A 20,921-nucleotide genomic window follows, 5' to 3' on the forward strand; every position below is an offset into this window, starting at 1 on the left:
GCTCAGAGAGCTAAAGTCGAACTTATTTTCCTTTGCTAGTATACACATACAAAAGGTCCCTGCTTTCATTTTGTTTTCAAAATGGAGATTGTAATATGATGATGATGTTGCTGCATTTCAGCTTGGTTTAGCTTCTTCTAAAATGAAGGAGATAACATTCGTAAAGAAATGGAAAGGTTTTCTCTCTTCACTACTCAGAGAAAGACAGTTTTTTTGGGAGGTTTTTTTCTTCCCTCCCTCCCTTTTTGAAAGAGCTTTACTCCCTTATATTTGAATGGCATTTTAATGAAGCTTTTGCACAGAGTTAAACTTATTTCAACTCAGTCTTATTTTTGAAGCCAAGTCATACTGGCTTTGTTTAGTTTTCCTAATCCTTTTATCATTTTATCCTCAGCATGTTTCCAAATGCTTCACATCTCTCTGTGGATTCCAGAACTGGACTGGGTTCTTTAAGTCTGACTGGGACCAACGGAGATGGAAGCTCACTCCTTGTCTGTTCCTTACCCTTGCAAGATGTATTCTTTCCCAAACTGTGCCTAATCTCTCTAAGTATTAGCATAATGTTTCTGTATGGCCTGATGCCCTAACTCTAATAAAGTATATGTCTCCATAATGAGAGCGAGATTTACGAGCATGAAGCTATGCAGGTGCACAGAGACCAGAGCTTTGAAGGGCCCCACACTTGGTTTAGTGTTCTGTTCCTTCTATTTTGAAATTCTTGATAATTTTTAAATTGGAGATTTCTTACTTTCATTTTTGCACTCAATCCTACAGATTAAGTAGTTGGTCTTGCTAGTAATTTATTGGAAAACATGGTTGGTAAGTCATAGCCAAAGTCCAAACCATTCTCAGTAGTAATAATGGCAGCTGGGCCCAGAATGAAGAAATCTGGTTATAAATTTGCATCCTACTTTAAAGATGTACTCATTGCTTACTTGTTGCCACTCTGCTTCTCTTTTGTGTTTGTCTCCTTGTCATTGATCCATTTATCTTATCCCAGCCATTGATACACAAATGTGTATCATGGAATCTAAAGTTTTGGCACCCAACAGTTGTTCTCTACAGAAAATTCTTTTCCAGGGTCCCTTCTATTCTTTACAGCCTTCCCTCATATTATCTCTTTTTAAAAACATTTTTTATTAGTTCATGATAGTTACACAGGGGTTTTTGTTGTGACATTTCCTTATATACATGTATTATAACTTTCCTCTTGATCAAGATGATATCTGGTCATTTCCAAGACTTCTTGCTCTCTCTGCTTTCTTTTGTTCAGGACAGCTGTCACTTTTGTACAGAAATTAATTTCCCAGCTAAATTTTAAATTTTCCTTGTCTCTTCAAAGAGACTGGGATGCTAATGATGGGAATTCTGTCTAGGGTAGAAATTTGGATTACAACTCAATATCAGGGGTCTGGGATCCATGGGGAAGTACCTTTAAAACATTTTAAAGTTGAGCCATAAGTACAAGTAATTGGATATTTTAGCTTTTATTTTTCTTTACTATAAAGTTAACTCTGTTAAATCCAATACACATAAAACAATTTCAACACATCATTCTGTTTTATACATTGGTTCATTTATTAACTTTTTTTCTTTTTTTCTTTTAGCTTAACAAACAACAATTGCAATTACTGAAAGAACGGTTCCAGGCCTTCCTCAATGGGGAAACCCAAATTGTAGCTGATGAAGCATTTTGCAATGCTGTTCGGAGTTACTATGAGGTAAGTTTAAGGAGATTTGTTTTAGGCATTCTGATGCTTTTTGAAAGACTTTTAAAATGGCTTTCCCATTTTAAGAAACTCACTGACATGACAGGAAGTCTAAGAGTTTGCACACTTCTTGAAAGAATTGTTGGTTCTGTTTTGCAATTTAAAAACTCTTAATTCCGCAGCCTGGTTTTGAGAGATAAACAGAATTGAAAATTATTCGCATCTTTTCAGAAGTAAACTATTTAGAGAAATCTTCTGGCAGTGATTGATATAGCTGAGTATAGCTATCTTTAGGTCCACATGTCTAAGTTATCCTTTTTAATCAGGACTTCAATAGTAAATTGCTCTCTCATGTTATTTTGTTTCCTAAGCTTTATAACAATTAAAGCCAGTAACTAATTTCAAGAGGATAAATTGAATTTTCTTTTCTTCTTGAAGGAATAATATTAACAATACTGTCCTGCTATTTCTTCTGGTTTTAGGAATTCTCTACGGATTCCCTATGAGCACCAGTTTTCACACATTGTCATTAACTGCTTCAGTGAGTTCCCTATAGATGTTTAGTTTGGAGAGTTCCTTTTGTTCCCTAGCATTTCAGAGTCATTTGGAGGAAGGGTTGCTTCAATTGTATAGCTACTTTAAGCCTTTCAGCTGAACAAGTCTGAACTTTCTTGAGGCAGGGGATATTTTCATGTAAAAACCAAAGCAACTAGATGTGCACATACTTAATTGATTTGTAATTCATGGATGGTGATAGCCAAAGACTCCCTAATTCATCTCCAGGAAAGTTTATATTACCACCTTGGCCAATTGAATTAGGTAAAAATACAGAAGTCTTCTTACCAAGTATACATATGACAGAAATTTGGTGGCAACTGTGGATATGTGGTCTAACAAAATGAACCTTGACTCAGAATATCTTAACAAGTATAGAGCCTTACATTTTGTCTTATAAGAGTCAAAGCCTGATTCTTGCAATATGGTATCATGCCCTGAACCTTAAAAAGATGAAATGCATTGTGTGATAAAACAAAACAAAAGCCCAAATTCTATTTTCAAGGTAAAGGAGATATATCTCAGAAAATTAAACTATATAAAAAGGTGCAATTTAAAAAATAAAACAGTAGGCTTATTTTGGTTTTAGATAAATGCAAAATGGTACTGTAAGATAGTAACAGAGAAGCTGAAATTGAATTGGGGGATAAAGAAGGAGTTCTCTGCACTGTCTTTGTAACTTTTGTGTAAATCTAAAATTATTCTAAGATAATTTTTTTTTGTGAAGTAAGGACGATATATGTGAGCACAGTGTAGTAAAAGGCATGATAAAGCTGTGCTAATAAAAACATTGTAACTCTAATGAGAGAGAAAGTACATCCATTGTATTTCACCTGAAGATTGTGTTCTCTTCTAGGCTCCATATATAAATAAGATGTGGACAAGTATAAGGTTATCAGGTATTCAGCATATTTAGGCTTCTTGAAGAAATTGGAGATGTTTAGACTGGCAACAAATTGCGATCACTATATGTGAGCCCCAAAGAAAAACAAGGACTCAGATGGAAACTGAAGTGGGAAAGATTGCCTTTCTCACCTTTGTAAATGCTGCTTCTTAAATGATTTTATAAATAGCATTTTCCATCTTGATTGTTAATCTGTATATTCCACAGATAATTATGAGTTATATGTCCATTGTTATGTTGGTTGCACATTCAATATTTGGGTTATTTTGGTTTATTTTTGCTTGATGTCTCAGTATGAAAGCCAACATATGTTTCTTTTTCCTAGCATTATTTCTCCCAAAACATTTCTTCATGGCATGTATGTGAAGTTTTTAAAAAGACAGTTTGTTTCAGTTTTATCATGCCAGAATTAATTCCTTCTGAGTGTTTCTATATGGTATTCTCAGATATGTGTGTGTTTTATCTTTGTATGTCTATAGATCAATTTCAATAAGTATTCACTGTGAGTACTTTTCAATATGATATACAAAAGCATGAATTACAGAGATAATAATGATTTTATGTGATCATGTAATTTCTCACATCTTTTCATGAAATGTCTTAAGTATTAGAAAGTACTAAGAGTAATAAAAAAGAAAACTTACAAAAATTTCATTAATGTTTTTCATCACAAAATTAGTATAATTAGAAAAAAATGGACCCAGACATCTGAACTATCTAAACTAGGAGGACAAGATGATAGCAAAGGATCAGAACAGGAAAAGAAGGAAAAAATGGCAGGTAGCCTACATAACTACTTAACAAAAGTTACCAGTTATTATCTAAAAATTTTATGGTTTCTAATTATTGATGGATCCTGCTTAACTTTCACAGTCTTTTATTTGAAGTTTTTTTCTGTTTTCCTTCAAGCATCTATCTAGAGGAAGACATAAAATGGACACTAATTCTAAAAGTATTTGCCTTTTCTTTATGGCCATGCCATGCCTTTCTTAAAAAACTTTAGTTATTTTTTAAAATTTAATTTAATTTTTCATTTTATCATTTTTACATTGACTCACATGTGTATACATTGTTTGGACCACCTGGACATCCATGCCTTTTTGTTTGTTTGTTTTGTTCCTTAATTTAGGAAACTTCAGCTGACTCTGCAGTTGGGTAAACATAGGTTTACTGCTGTTTGTTACTTTCCAAGTTGTTCTTCTGTCAGCTGCTCCTGTTTCACAGCATGCAGGTGTACTTCACCTAAATATAGCAATTGATGGTGTGATTTATAAGGTATGTAAAGTGATGGCCTCTCTCTTGAAGATTTCTAAAAGATAGTATGTAGTTACCAGCTGCTTCCAGCATCATAGAAACTTCCAGATATTTTTCTTTTTTCTTTCTTCTGTGTATTGGGGGAGGGGAGGTTAGATTTGTTTGCAACTTTTAGAAGGATGTGTAGTTTCCTTACTTCCATTTACTTGTTCTCTTCTGGTTCCAAAGAATAGATGAGAGCTTTCAAAAATTACCAAAGAAATATTAAACGCACTGCCATTTGCTGTTCAGATTTCCTACTTGTCTGATGAGACAAAGGATGATTAATTCAACAAATTAAAGAATATTTTCAGTGCTTCTAATATGAAATTTAGAAATAATTATTTTTATCTCAAAAATGGACTTTGAATTTTGCTTTTTATTATATAATTTCATGCAAATAAAGCCATGTTCCAGAACTCAAAAGGTTTCTGCTTGAATAATACTTTAAGAACACTTTTTAATAGAAATAATGTTTGTTAGAGAATTTAAGAAACCTTTACCAGAGGAAAAATTTCTATAATGATAAGTGACTCTAAAAATAGTCTATCAATTAAAAGGGGAAAAGAAGACAGATGTAATTCCAACATCTACAGACAATTTCTTTCCACAGTTTCTGTCTCTTCTGTATATGAATGAAACCAGAATCATTTTAAATGTCATGAGACTTCTTTAATACCAAATATTCTCTCTACACATGGTTCTAAATAACTGCACAATACAGATCATTAGGTGCTTATATCTAAAATTTTCATCACTATTTTTCAATAATATTTATCTAAATATTGTTTAATTTCCCTATTGTCAGACACTTAAGTTTTCTGCATTTTTTATATGCTTTTTTTTGGTGGTACTGGGGTTTGAACTCAGGATCTCATGCTTGCTCGGCAAGCATCTAACTACTTGAGCCACTCTGCCAGCCCTACATTTTTAAAAATCTTCAATTGACTATCTTTGGTAATTTTCTACAATAACTGGGCAATGGGTGACAAGCATCATGGTACTGCAGTGGGTGCAGTAGCAGTTTTATGCTCTCGTAGCAATATATAAGAATGTGCTTTTTCCCCCCTATACATTTGGTATTATAAAAAATGCCATTTGTTTGATTCACTTGTTTTATTTTACCATTAATGAAGTTTAACATTTCCATTTTAGTCATGTATAGTTGTTTCTTTGTGAATTGCTTGTTCATATTCTTTGTTTTTTTGGAATTTGGATATTTATCTTTTAAATACTAATTTGTAGGTGATGCTTATACACTAAATAGACTATTAACTCCATGTTATGCCACATTTTCTTGAGTTTGTTTTTTGCCATTTGCATCCATTTATTGTAAGTTTCCTTGATGCTGATATTTAATTGTTTCTTTTTATAGTAAAAATAAAAACCATGCTCACATCCAGATAGAGGCTGCACTCCTTTTGGCTTTCAGTGGATTCTCTTTTCTTGTTCACAAATCATTGGTGACAGTGGTTTGTCCTCTGTTTTTCCATATTCTTTCTTATTTCAACTACTACCTTTCTTGGATTAGTAGCTTGGTGGCTCAGGTTCCAGTCAAGTCATGGACCTATTTCCCTACCTGCAGAAGGGGAAGATTAATTCCAAAGCTTGCCCCTAATTGCACATATCTGTGAGCATTAAAAATTGTTTGCATGTACTTCATTTCTGTGTCTCAAATGCTCTTGCATCTCTACAATGTAAAGAACAAAAAAGGACCATGTCTTAGTACTATACCTCTAAGAAAGATCTTCAGGTCATGATATTTGAATCATATCCACATTCTTTGTATTATTATTATTATTATTGTGCTGGGGGGTACATTGTAACATTTACAAAAGCTCTTATATCATAGTTGAATTCCCCTCCATCATTTGCCTTTATTCCCTCTCCCCCCATTCCTGGAATAGTTTCAGTAGATTTCATTTTTCCATTTGCATACATGTGTACACAATGTTGGTTCCATATTCACTCACCTACACCCTCTCCCCACATCCTGCCTCCTCACATTCTTACCTCTTAGTCCAGACTAACGAGGAACTTAACTTCAGCAGTCAACTTCTTCCTATAGAAAAGAAAAATATCCAATACCAGCAATCAGCTTATATCATTCCTTTTCATGCATTTACCCTCTTTCCTTGACACTATACCCCAACCCTGTATTTATTTAAAAGTCAAATGCAGTTGTTTAATTGATTGGCTTGTGGAAACTGAGACCTTTTTAAGGCATCATTTTTGTTTTGTTTATGTAATTATCATACTTTTTTAGACTTGAGCTATACAATGTATTACTTAGTGTTATATGTATAAGCTAGAGGAACAGGGACTGGGACTGTAAGCATGAAAATGTTTTTGATGAAATTTATTATCATTTTACTTTGAAATAGAAAGATTTACTTTTCATATTCCAGGGGAATGTTTTATCTGTCAAATCTCATTTTAAACTTTGAAATAATGCCATGGAAAAATGCCTGATTTTTTCATAGTGAATTGATGATTGCTAAGTAAACCAAAATTGGCAGTCTGTGGCAGGAGGAGATTAAAAAAAAAAAAAAAAAAGGTCAACACATTCATAGATGAAATCCAGGAACCAGTTATGAGAAGTGAGGTTTTAAATTTGCACTGAGCTCTGCAGATTGCATTGCATTTGTTATTTTGATATTAGCTGTTTAAGTTTATGTCATATTTTGTTATATTCTAAGGATGGCATTTGAAATTAAGTAATTCCATAAGAATCTGGAAAATGCTTTTATGTCTGAGATTCATGTTTCTATTTAGGGTATCTAGATCAATGCTGCTTGTCAGTGTGGTCTGTACATTCAACCTGCCTTCTTAGTGGCATCCACTTTGTTATGAAGACCAAGCAATGTGCACATTATAGAACTTTTGTTGCTTGATGATAGTTGAGAAAATCATCTTTTTTTGAGCATCTTCTTCATGCATTTTGACAAGACCAAAGTTATGAATTTCCATGCCAATCTAGCAAATTTGTGGCATAGGGCAGGACTAGATCTCCATCAAACTCTTCATCTTGTCTTTTCTCCTTTATTGTTATAACAAGGATGTTGCATTTTTACAGGTGGGCTGTGCAAATCCCCAAATGAGTCAGTGATTTAGAAATTTAACCAAAGAGCAGAGGTACAGCAGTTTATTTCAGAGTAGCATTCCCTGACTCGCAAACCCAAGGAATGAATGCTCACGTAGGGTTAGCATATTGACAGATCTGAGATGCTTATTTTTGTACTATGCCGTAATGTTTTTATACTTTGGCTTGGCATAGCAATTCAGGGAGAATTTACACATATGTGTATAATCCTTTCAAAAGAGTGTCTGTAGCCATTAAGCCTGGAGATCTTGGTTCTTTAACAAAACTCATCATCAACAAAACCATAACCCTTCTTGAAGGGAAATGCCACATTGGTACATAGAGGACTTCTGCATGGGGACACTGCTGCAGATTTCTGTTGGTGAAGCCCATTTGGTAACTGATAAGATTACTCCTTCATTAGTAATAGAAATGCTTTTTAAATGTCTTTCCTTAGGAAATTGTTTAGTTTCACTTATTTTACTTTAATTATAAGGTTAAGTAACATTTCTATGAACATCTAAACTTAGTTATTTACTCATCAGGCAATAACTATGTGAATAGGTTTTTGTATCAAAAAGTTCTCCCTAACTTTAGAGTGAAAATTTTCTTTTATTACTCTAGTTATTGCCCAGTTTCTAGAAGGTTTAGGAGCAAATATTCCATTTCTTTGACTCTATGGTCCCAAAATGTTGTGAAGTTTTGTCCTTGTTCAGATGTGATTCTTGGGTCAGTTAAATGTGTTTTGTCTGCTTATCTTTCACATTTACTCAATAATGTCTTGTATCAGTAAGTTTCTATTTTTAAAGGTTTTGTTGTTTCTTTGGTTTCAGGGATGAGATCATGAAAGAAATCACACATACCCTTGTTATCACGGTCAAAATTGGTGCTGGTTTCACCTTGGCATGTTTAAAGCTTTTCTCTCCCTTAGTCATAAGAATGTATTTTAAAAGCATAAGGCACGATAGTGAAGATTGTAACTAGCTAAGATACTCATTGATCATCTGTTTCCTAGTACATTTTTGGTTTAGCATATAAAATTTAATTACTGTCATATTGATTACCATCAAGACAGTTACTGAAAGGCCTGTTTTTACCAACACAATGTAAAATATATTAAGGATATAATTTCTACAGTTTCTAAAAAAATACTCATTTTTTGTTACTGAAGGTTCATGTAGGATCATAAGGTCATTGGGAGGAGTGTTCTTTTGCATATGAATCCAGGTTTGTGATGAGTGCTTTATTTATAGTGATGAGCTGGTGATTTAAATGAAGATCTGGTATCTTGAATAAAGAGCTATTTTAAAGAAAATTCAATACATACTTGACCATAACACAAGTTTGTTTTAAAAAATATTTTATGACTACTTCATAAGTCATTTTCCTTTATAATTTATGTGGATTTAGTTTTATGCATTGAAAAATAGTATTCTGAGAAGGGATCCATTGGCTTCACAAGACTATAAAAATGTTCATGCTATAAAAATGTTAAAAAAAATCTCTTGAGTTCAACAGTTTTGAAGGCTTTATTGCAGAGGAAATAGAGTTAAATCAAGGGGAAATACAAGTTAAAAAAATTTTTTTTATGATGTTTCTTTTTGGGTTTAAATTTCAGATCTGTATTACTCCTAGAACTTAGTTAACCAACCTGGACTATAGGTTCTTCAATTTGAAATGAAGGTAATTTCACACAGGATGGCTGATGACTGAGTCAATTAATGAAATTGAATTGCTAAGCACAGTGCCTGAGCTGAGTGTGAGCTGCTATTATTATTATTGCCACCTGGAGTTTTGCTTTCCCACAAGTATCTTTCATGATTTTTTACAACTGTATCATAATTGATCATTCTTTCAGAGCAGAAAATCATATCTTATGCAGTACTGAAAATATAGTAGACACTAAACTCAGGTTATCAATTTGTTTGGGCTAAAGAATTAATCTAAATAAACATTTATTTCCTAGTTGGGTTCTGTCTCACTCCCTGGAAATGTAAAGGTGAATAAGGTAAGGTCACAGTCCACTTGGACAGACAGATGCTTGGGCTTAGTAACTAAAACTGCCCTAGTTCACTCTGCCAGCCTGGAGTGGATACTGACTGAGACCAGACCCTCTTTTAAAGTTTGACTTTTTGAGTACTTGGATGTGCTAAGTCTACCTACCTCACAATGAAAATACTATGTACGTTGACATCATATTAATTCCTCATGCCACTGAGACAAGTCAGGGTAAGCATGATAATGTTCTTAGCACAATACCTGGTGCATACTATGTCTCAGGTGATTTTTAAGTTATGAAAGTGCTAGTATTTGACCACTTTAAAAAGTTAGCTTCAGCTGGGAGCTGGTGGCTCACTAATCCTAGCTACTTTGGAGGCCAAGATCTGGAAGTTTAAGGTCCAGGCCAGCCTTGGCAAAAAGTGAGACCCTGTCTCCAAAATATTCAGAGAAAAAATGTCAACTTCTTATCAATAAATCTAATAGTGTTTGAAACAACAACAATAAATTCTTATGGGTGGTTTTATAGGTGGCAGGAAAGTAATGAACACCCATTTTTAGTCAGTGTCTAACCGATTGACTTTCGTGAACATTATAGGAGGGATATTGTGTTTAAGGATTATTAAAAGTTCCAAAGTTCCCCTAGTTCATGCATCTATAAAGTCATGTTTTACATTTTTACATTATCTGAAACCTTACCGTCAAGGTATCTTTTAGAATATACATTTATCTAATATAAGTATTGCCACTCCTGCCTGTTTTCAGGGTCCATTGACTCCGTAAATCTTCTTCCCCACTGCTATCCTAAGGCAGTGTTTTGTTTCTGTCTGTAAGGTGGGTCTTCCTTTTTAATCCAGTTTGCCAACCAGTGTTGATAGGCGAGATGAAGCCATTGACACTGTGTTAATATTGAAAGGTATGTGGTGATTATTGTCATTTTAGTTGTGTAAAGCCTGTGTGTGTGCAACTAACTCTGTGCTACTCTGCTGACAAATTTGTGGACAAATGTTGGTGAGGATATGGGAAAAAAGGAACCCTCATACACTGCTGGTAGGAATGTAAATTAGTGCAACCACTATGGAAAACAGTATGGACTCTTCTCAAAAAACTAAAAATAAAACTGCCATAGGACCAAGCAATTACCACTCCTAAGGAAATACCCAAAGGAATGTAAGTCAGGTTACTACAAAGGCACCTGCACACCCATGTTTATTGCAGCACTATTCACAGTATCCAAGCTATGGAAACAGCCAACATGTCCCACAAGCCAACAAATGGATTAAGAAAATGTGGTACTTAGACACAATGGAATTTTATTCAGCCACAAAGAAGAATGAAATTTTGTTGTTTGCAGGAAAATGTATAGAACTAAAGAACATCATCTTATGTGAAGTTAGCCAAGTTCAGAAAGCCAAAGGCCGCATGTTTTCTCACATTTGTGGAATATAGACCCAATACAAATATAAGCAATATTATGAAAAACAGGTCACACTAAGGGGAGGTCACTAACAGTAACGGGAGGGTAAAAGCAGCAAGTTGAGAAGGTGAATATGGTTAATGTGTTTTCTATACAAGAAGGAATATAGAATTTTTAAACTTGTTGAAACTACCATAAGAAGGGGACTAAGGCAGAAAGAAGAAAAATAAGAGGAGATGACCCAATTTGGGTTATAATACATATATACATGGAAATGTCACAAGGAAACTTCCTATATAGCTATTATAAACAAACAGAAATGTCGTTTTTTTTTTCTTTTACAAAATCAGAGAACATCAGAGTGGAAGAGATCCTGCCTAGGGCTGGTGGGGTTAGTACCAGTGGATGGGAAAGGAGGTGGGGAAACAGTGTGAGAGGGCAAATATAGTACAAATACTGTGTGCACATGTATGTAAATAGAAAAATGGTATCTGTTAAAACTATTTCAGGAATGGGGGGAAGGAATAAAAGAGAATGATGGAGGGGGTAAATTCAAATATGATATATTTGATATATTGTAAGAACTCTTGTAAATGCTACAACGTACCCCCACCCAGCACAACAACTTAAAAAGAATATACATTTATAATAACATTAATATTGTTTTCATGTGTTTTTAATTTTGTTCTCAAATATTTGGTATGTCCTTTTAAGTTACAGTTAGAAGTTTTATAACCAGCAGTGTGGTTTTTTTTTTTTTTTTTGCATTTTTTCCCCAGCAGTATTATTTAATTTAAATACATGTTTTGTTTCTTTTTATTTTCACTGTGGTATATTTTAGTGTCTTTAAAAGAGTTTAGAATGACTCATAGGTTTGATTGACACCTTTAATATGATAATCATAATTTATTTCTACTCAGCCACATTCAAGCATGTACTTATTATGAGGAATTGTAATAATACAGTGTTCCAAAATTATAAAGTACCTACAAGGTGTTTAATTCAATTATAATATTTAGAGAACATTACTTTAATAATGCTAGTTTTCAATTGCAATAATTCTCCCTTTTTGAGCGAATTCTTTCCTCTAATAGTTTATCTGAGTTTTTAGTTTTTTTAATTATGATAAATATTTGCAGAGAAGTAATTTTTCTTTCCCTAGTAGGCTTTAATCTGTGTAAGAATTTGATAAAGCCATAAGTGATGATTTTCTAATTTTGTGATTTTTTTTAGTCACTTTGAAATATATTTAATCCTTTATAGACTGCTAAGATATTAACTTGATTATTGAGTTCTCTGTTCTAAAATTTTCCATGTTACATAGAGGAATTTAATTCCCAGCCTAGCTAATCTTTTAGTTTTCTTATAAAATAGCTGTATTTCTAATGATGTGGCATGGACAGAAGGTGTTAAACCAGTGATAATTATAGATGAATGTGAAGGATCCTTCAAGGAAAGGAATTAACTATATTTACTGTCTGTTCACATATGCCAAAAAGGAAAGGCGAGACTAGCACTCCATGCCCAGTATGTGCCTGTTTTTTAGACTGGTTACATTGCATGCTCCAGTGCACTCACAGGTGGTAGCCCTGGTGTGAACTTGGCCCCCTGCTCTTTTTAACAGAAGGATAAATGGAGGAAGTAGAGGATTGGAGCAAGCTTGCAGTGTAGAGGAAGGGCCATAGTGTGGTGACTTCCAGCTTGCTTTCCTCATGTAGAACTCCCTGTATCAAGCCAACTGGTCCTCTCTCTTTCTTGCCCCTCCTCCTCCCATATTTTCTTCCTTAATCCTCTCTTTCTTTTTCCTATTTGTAGAGCTGTCTGCATTGGTCAATTCTTCCACTCAGAATCCTCTCCTGTGACTGGTTGCTGTAATTGCCTTCTCCCAAACCTGACAACCATGCTTTATCCTTGCTCATTAGCAAACATTCAAAGAGTACCAAATGCACATAATGTAGAGGAATTTATACTTTGGCTTCCCCCTTACTTTGTTCTTCAAAATTGATGAATTTATAAAAGCATGAGATGGGAGCACCCAAAAGTTTTATTATTGAGACAGTAAGTAGCAAATGATTGTTATCATAAATGCAACAGGTCCCACAAAAGCCAGTGTATTAGTCTATATTCCACTAACACAATGAAATGTACAAGGATGAATGATTTGAAAAGAAAAGAGATTTATTTTGTTCAGAGTTCTGGAGGTTAGAGGGTATGGCCCGAGAATCATATTTGGTGAGGACTCTTTGGTGGATGGTATTGTGATAAGAGGGAAGAGATCACATCACAAGAGAGTAAGACAGAGCAATGGGAGGGCAGGCTTGCTCTGTCAATAGGACCTTGCAAGGTCAATGCTCCTATGACCTGTTATCCCCCCCTAGGCTCCACCCCTTAAACATCTAGCACTTTAACAACATTCTCACACTGGGAGCTATTTCCAACAACAAAGAACTCTTAAGGAACACACTGAAACAATATCCAAACCATAGCAGTCAGGTTGGAGGAGAAAGCAGAATAGAGTTTACTGTGACCATTGATTTTGGGCTGATTCTTTCTGACTGAAAAATAGGTTGGTTCCATTGTTTCTATTCACTTTTACCCTAAACCAGCTGATGGTAAGGGTTTAGGGCCCTGTGTCCTCTTAAGAGATAGTTGTTCTCTGTGGTCAGGGCTTCACCCTTCTCTGCTCCATAAAGTTTGGTTCACTAAGTATCATGTTACAATGTCTGTTTTATAAAAGCCTTATCATGGCACTGTTTGATCAATTCCCTGCCAACTCTTATGCCTTATTTCACTGAATTTCCTTATTCACACTTGAATGTTAAACAATGAAAAAAATTAACCTGTGGTATAACCATGTATTTAGATACATGGGTATACATGGTTGTGCCAGCATAATTAGATAGCATTTCAGTTTTTTTCTGCCTAGTAATTTTACTATATGAGGAAAATGATTATGTCTTCTCCAAGCTGCATTCCTAAACTAAGGCCCAGTAACTAAAAGATGGGAAGGGATGAAAAGATTTCAGTTGCTAAATGTTATGCAAGAAGATTTTTAGAAGGATATTGTTTGCACTCTATAATCTAGAAATGACTCTATTATTTACGTTTGAGTATGAAAATTAATTGTTACTTTTTCAGTTCCAAGATAACTTCCAGATAGAAGAAGCTAAGCAATATTATATACAAGTAATTTATTGTCAGTATTTATTTGGAAAGGTCCTACCGTGTCTTAGATCCCAATGTGTTTTGTAATGTTTATAAAAGTTTTTAAATTGTCTCATCCACTTAATGTTCATTTTTACTCAAAAAAATTAAAACATTAAGAATTATTTATAGCCTGTGTGTTTATGCCCTCAATTTGCACATTTTTGAAGTTGCCAGACTACTCAGGCATTGCTACTAAATATCTGTCATCTTTCCTTGCTAGGTGGGACCAAACTGAAAAGCGGAGATAGCTTCTTAATTGGGTTCTGACAAGCCTATTTGACAAATTAACTTAAAATGACAAAAAGTGACTGATACTACCAGATGTGTTGAAAAGAAGCTCTAGGGTCAGCCATTTCCTGAATTCAAACATACAAACAGTACAGTATAGATGTTTTAGGAAGTCTATTCACACTATAAAAAAAAGTTTTTGTTAGCCATTTTGTTCATTATAAAGTTTCCTTAAAACAGTAAATTTTGTTGGGTTATTGAAAATCAGGATAATAGAAAATGTCAGAGATTGTCAACACTGGAAATTTTGTTGTGTTCTAGAAGACTGTTTTTTTCCTCTGGAATTGATTTTCTTGTTTATAAATCAGTTTTCCCCTCTTTGGGTTTCCCCTTATCTCCATCCCTCCTAAGAACAACAACTATTAGAACAACTGATGCCCATGGTCCTTCTCTGTCTTTGACTTCCTCTTTTAGTCATTTATCTGGTGGATGAGATTGGAAGGAAAAACAAGGAATGCCTTACTTTGTCATGATGCTGTCTGCTGGCTGGGAGACCCTTGCCCTCTGATCTGCTAGACTGTTAGCTTTACAAGGGTCTTTTTCTGGGAATGGGTAGTGATTGGGGCAAAAGAACACTGGTCTTCCCTGTGGAGGCTAGATTGGGGTAGCCTGCAGCTTGTAGGTGTGTCAGTCAGAGCATTAGCAGAGAGGATTACAGTCCCAGAATCTCTTCCCTAAAACTCTTAGAGCCAAGTGGTTGCAGATATCTCAAAGGTAGCACATTGTATATACCATAGGTAATATTTTCATAGGGTCTGGGGCCAACTCTTCATAAAACAAATGTTTCTGAAGAGCCAGTGACTGAATACGCATTATAGATACACTGCATTAGTTCAGGTCAGTTTGTATGTTTTTAATAGTCAAACAATAATGCACATTTATGGCGTACAGTATGATGTCATATATGCATACTATGTGGAATCATTAATCTAATTTACATATCCTTCAGCTCACAATTTTTTTTACAGTGAAAACATTTGAAATTAATCCTTTAGAAATTTTGAAATACCAAGTTTTATCCCTCCCCTCAATGAGCGTGCTGCAATGTCATGGGAAACAGAAGTCTCAAGTGTGGCTAAGAGATTATGGCCCTTAGTAGTAAACTCTAGAGAAAAACCATGTCATGATTATTTCTGTTGGTGCTGGGGTGAATGACTTGAAGCTTCAGTTGTACTGAGGTTTTTAGGTAAAATTTGACCATAGCAAGTGAGTACAGCTGTCTTTGTCCAGAAGAAACAAGCTGGGTTTTCCTCTGCTGTGCTGGGAATCTAACAAGAACCTCACATGCATGAGGCCTGTGTTTTGCCACTGAGCTGCACCCCTAGCCCAAGCAGCTCTTTCTTTTTTAAGAAAGAACTATACATTCCAGACATTAGTTAAAGGAATATGAGTGTAGTGTGAAGTTTGTCTGGGAAAGAAAGTTCTTTTTTTTAGGCATAAGCAGAACAACAGTTGCTGTTTCTAAATTGCAAGGCATAGGAATACCATGTGGGTTATAGAGAAACCAAATATGAGTTCATCACAATTTCTCCAGCTGGGTTGAGGAGGGAGAACCATAGTTGAGGAGAAAAGGTTATGAGCTAATCTATGTATCCTTCACAACCCAGCTAGAGACAGTGGCTGCCAAAGACTAAAACGATATTACAATACTTACGATCATCAAATGCTTAAAAAGCTAAGATGTGTGAAGAACTCCGTACATCAGTTTGGAAAGGCAAATAATCCATGAACAAAGTAAATAAGGATATGAATAACCATTCAGAGAAAAGGAAACCTAAATGGCCAGTAAGCTATATGAGGTGCATGCTGTGGCCCTAACAAATTGCTGTGAACAACAGAAAAATGAATTCTCTCACAGTTCTGGAGGAGAAATCTGAAATCAAGGTGTCCAGAGGACTTCACTTTCTTGAGCAGCTTTAGGGGAGAAGTTCCAGGCCTCTTCCAGGTTTTGGTGGCTGTTGATATTCTGTGGCTTCCTTGGCTTTTGGCAGAAACAGTCACAATGCATCTGCAAACCAAGGGACACCAAATGGCTGCTGACAACCACCAGAAGCTAGGAGAGAAACAAGCAAGAGAGTCTCCTTTAGAGAGGAACCAACCTTGCCAACACCCCAGAAAATGAATGAATAAATATATATTCATTCATATATATATATATATATATATATATATATATATATATATATATGTTAAGATTCGCTGAAGTTTGGTAATAAATTGTAAGAAGACCATGTTAACTACGTTAACTACCGAGGGAGTAAATAGGCTTATCCCTATGTGTGGCAGCAGAGTTTTCTTTTGGCGGGGGGGGGCATGCTGTGGGAAGAAGCAGAGTAAGCACTCAGTCCATCTTTAGCCATCTTCCCACATATATGTAAACTCTTTTATTAAGACAGTAAAGTTAAGGAAGAAAACATTAGGGAGATTTGGTATTAATGGCACAATTCTAATAAGGCTGAATGATACCTTTTGATATAGTTGGCAATACACAATAATTAATTTTATACGATGAGAATTTTATTGTCTGTTTATTTTATTGTCGTGCTGGGTGGGGGTCCATTGTGGCACTTACAGAAGTTCTTACAATATATCAAATATATCACTCTTGAATTCACCCACTCCACCATTCTCCTTCATCCCTCTTCCCCATTCCTGGAACAGTTTCAGCAGGTATCATTCTTCCATTTGCATACATGTGTACACAGTATTTGTACTGTTGTCTATTCCGTTCTTCACCTATTTCTTACCTCTAGCAATCCATCTCGTGTGTGTCTTTCTGTTGAGATGTAAATAGGATAAATAAAACCTTGTGTAGTTCAGTCTCTCCAGTTTACTATGGATTCTTTCTATAATTTTCTCACCTGTGGCCCTATTTCTTGTTTGATTTTATTGAATGAATGACAAGAGTAAAGTGTTAAAGATTTGCCAGGATCTTAAAATACAAATATATGTAAAGTAAGACATAAAAAGTCAAGTTAAAAACCTAAGATATTGGAATCAGTTCAAAAGCAGTAAAAAGGATAGAAACAGTGAATACTACATCAACTATATACTTTCAGGTAAGACCAAAATTGGATTGATTGGATACATGATAATCTATTTTCAGTTGATTATCATATATCCAATCAATGAGTCATCCTACCTGCATAATCTCTGTTAGTATAACCTTTGTGGTTAAATAGACACCAACTAGAAACAGTTTTTTTTTTAATTTTAATTTTTTATTAGGATATATTTGTTGTACAGGGGGATTCAAGGACAATTCTGAATAGGCTTACATTGTACGTTGGTTAGATCACCCCCATCATCTCTCCCTGTCAACCTCCTCCCGCCCCATTGAAAGCAATTGCAAGAGGTTTCATTGTTCTGTGTGGTGTAAGTATATGTATGAAGTTCATCTACCATATTCGTTCACCTTAATCTCCTTCAGAACCAGTTCTTTTTAAATATGAACTATACACGTTTGTATTTTCATGTGACAGTAACCTCCCCTCTTCCCTAAATCTCATTAAATTTTGAATCACTGTTGACATGATTGCTCTCCTTGCAATTTTACATGGATTTGTAATGTAGCAATTACTTGGTGAAACAAAGCTTTTTGTTAACATATTGAAGAATGTTGTGCCAGATCTAATCAAAGCTTTGCTCCTTTGTTTTACTTGTTTCTTTTTGATGGGAGGCCTGTGGGTGTGAGGGGACAAAAAAAGAACTTTCATTTGAAATTGGCCTATACTTCATAATAAGTGAGCTTCATTTTCATACATCCTTTATTAATCATGAAATACTTTGTTTCTTGAAGGCAACTATTAGCTATTTAGCTGGAGAAGTTAACAGGTGTGTGTTAAACAGTCTTCAAGAGTGAATGTTATATGTGGAAGAGTGATACAAGTATTTTACATAGACACATCTTTAGAATTTAAGATGGGTAAAGTCTCATAAAGACCGTGGTACCATTCTTATCTTGTAAAATAGGTGTAACGCTGTGGTGTACAGATAATGATGAATGGTGGTGGTGGTTAACACGTTTGCCTTGTATGAGCCAGCCAGTGTTCTAAGCATTTTAACTACTATATTTTGTTTCCATAAGAGTCCTAAAATTTTGGTACTGTTATCCCTGATTAACATATAAGAAAACGAAGGTATTAATTTTAGGTAACCTGCCTATGGTTATAGAGCTAGTATAGACTCAGAATTTAAACCTATGTAGGCTGGCTTAAGAATTAAGTAAAACGCCACAAGTGGGACACAGTTAGCATCCCAGCACTTGGGAGACTGAGGCAGGAGGATTATGAACTTAAGGCCAGACAGTGAGAATCTGTCTCCATAAAAACAAAATAATATGGGCTGGCAAAGTGTCTCCAGTGCTAAAGCGCCTGCCTAGCAAGCATGAGGCCCTGAGTTCAAAACCTAGTACTTTCTCCCCACACCAAAAATAAGAACCCAGAATTAATAAAAATCTGTGAAATTTGGTAAACTCCATGGTAAAACTAAGGAAAATATGAAGAGTATATAAATCCAAGATTTGTCTTTGAACCTTCATGAGGTCTGAATCAAGGACGCTTTGGACTATGAACAAATGCACTATACTAGGAAAAGTGTGACCTTGATGTCAGAACTACATGTTAAGTAAACTGATTTAAGGGCTGTTTTTATCTTTCTGAATGTTATAGTCTAAATGTTTCTGTTCCCCTTGAAAAGTTGAGATCCTAACCCTCAAGGGGTTGCTATTAGGTGGTAGAGCTGTTGAAAGGTAATTAGGTCCTGGGGCAGAGCCCACATGAATGAGATTAGTACCATTATGAAAGATACCTCAGAAACACCCCTTTCCACTTCCACCAAGTGAGGACACAAGAAGGAGCTTCTCTGAATTGGAAAGCAGACCCTCAAGAAACAGCAAATCTTCCTTGATCTTGGACTTGCCAGACTCCACAATTTTATGTAATATTTCTGTTGTTTTATAAGCCATCCAGTGTTTTCAGCACTTACTTCAGAACTTATTTAGTGTTTTTATCACATTAGAATGTCAACCTCTTGAATAAGATACAACCTTTGAATCTCTGGATACATAGAATGAAAGATTTGTAAGGACAGAAGAGTGTTCTTTGTTGACCACTGTACTAGCAAAACACCTACAACTGTGTATATATTAGGTTATTGATAAATATCTTGAATGAGTGAGTGAAAACATCCGTAACATAGATAGTGAATAGATCTTGGATTACACTCCTGGAAAGACTATGACATGGTAGGTCCTTAAGCCGAAGAACCACTTTTATTGTATCAAATAGGTAAATGATTTTATGCAAGTTAGTACTCAGAGGAATACGAAAGAATAAATCAAAATCCTACCTTTAAAATTCTTATAATTTGAGAGATAAGCACAACCTTTGTAAGATGGGGAAAAATTAACATTGTTTTTAACACTGCAGAAAAATATCACATGGAAAGCTGCAAATAACTTACTAACAAAGGTGTCACAAAATGAAGCCAATAATGTGTATTTTTTTTTTTCTTTTCTGGCAATACTGGGATTTGAATTCAGGGCTTTGCATTTGCTAGGCAAGTGCTCTACCACTTGAGCCACAGTCTCAGTCCTTATATAGTTCTTAAGATACATGAGCACTTTTCTAATTTTAAAATGCATGCACATCTTACAGATTTTACTGTAAAAATATAATAAATACAAAACATTTTGAATTATATTTTGGTGGTTCATAGTAACAAGATCTCAGTTGGGACTGGATTAACCAAGGATATTTTGTGGGGATTGAGTGATTTGGCTACATCATGGGGTTAAGAAGGAATTCTGGGTTGGAGAGAGTCTGTTGAAATTAGGAATTTTTGCTTTACACATTATTCTTATGTTAGGGGACTCTTTGAGGAACTGAGGGATATATAATTATAATTTTCTCCTAATAATGACCACGTGGGTCTTATTATTTGAGATACAGATATAGGCCTTTCTCTGTATGTCTATTTATGCCTGCCTTGAGATAAATATATGTAGATTAATTCATAAAAAAGGTAACTAAAGGAAGATTTGAACCCAGTAAAGGCTGATTGCTTATATGTTAGAAATACTTGTGATTGATTATTTGTTAAACATACTTGTTACTTTTTGGTTACATATTATTGCACATTGAGTACATACTTCAGAAACAGAGATGTGGATAGAATTTATTCTTTGGAGAGAAAATGCAAGGCAGATGGCCTCTGATCCTGTGATATTAAATAAGCCTTTTTCTGGACAACAGTTGTCAGTGTAATTCTTAGCTGAGGGAAGACTTGTCAAATCATTGCCTGTTCTCTCTTTCTTTTTTTAAATGTATGTAAAGCAAAGTTTGTAAAAGCTGATGATATATCTTAATATTTTGAAGAGTAAGTGCTTAAAAAGGTAAACATTTGTCAGGGTTGTTGAGCAAGTTCTATTGTGGTAGTATAGGAGTAGGAGGAAGGAAACAGTCTTTT

The 20,921-nt window shown here is 34.8% G+C and overlaps 1 protein-coding gene across 10 annotated transcripts in view; it reads left to right on the forward strand.

Annotated features, from left to right (window-relative positions):
- Positions 1 to 20,921, forward strand: part of Cadps2 (calcium dependent secretion activator 2) — a 546,589-nt gene that overhangs the window by 146,547 nt on the left and 379,121 nt on the right. For all 10 annotated transcript variants that reach the window (XM_074064310.1, XM_074064326.1, XM_074064319.1 and 7 more), the window contains exon 2: positions 1,608 to 1,721. In XM_074064310.1, the coding sequence (XP_073920411.1) occupies positions 1,608 to 1,721 (114 nt within the window). The remainder of the gene's footprint in view (positions 1 to 1,607; positions 1,722 to 20,921) is intronic.

Source organism: Castor canadensis, chromosome 2, assembly GCF_047511655.1.
Source record: "Castor canadensis chromosome 2, mCasCan1.hap1v2, whole genome shotgun sequence".
Classification (NCBI taxonomy): Eukaryota; Metazoa; Chordata; class Mammalia; order Rodentia; family Castoridae; genus Castor; species Castor canadensis.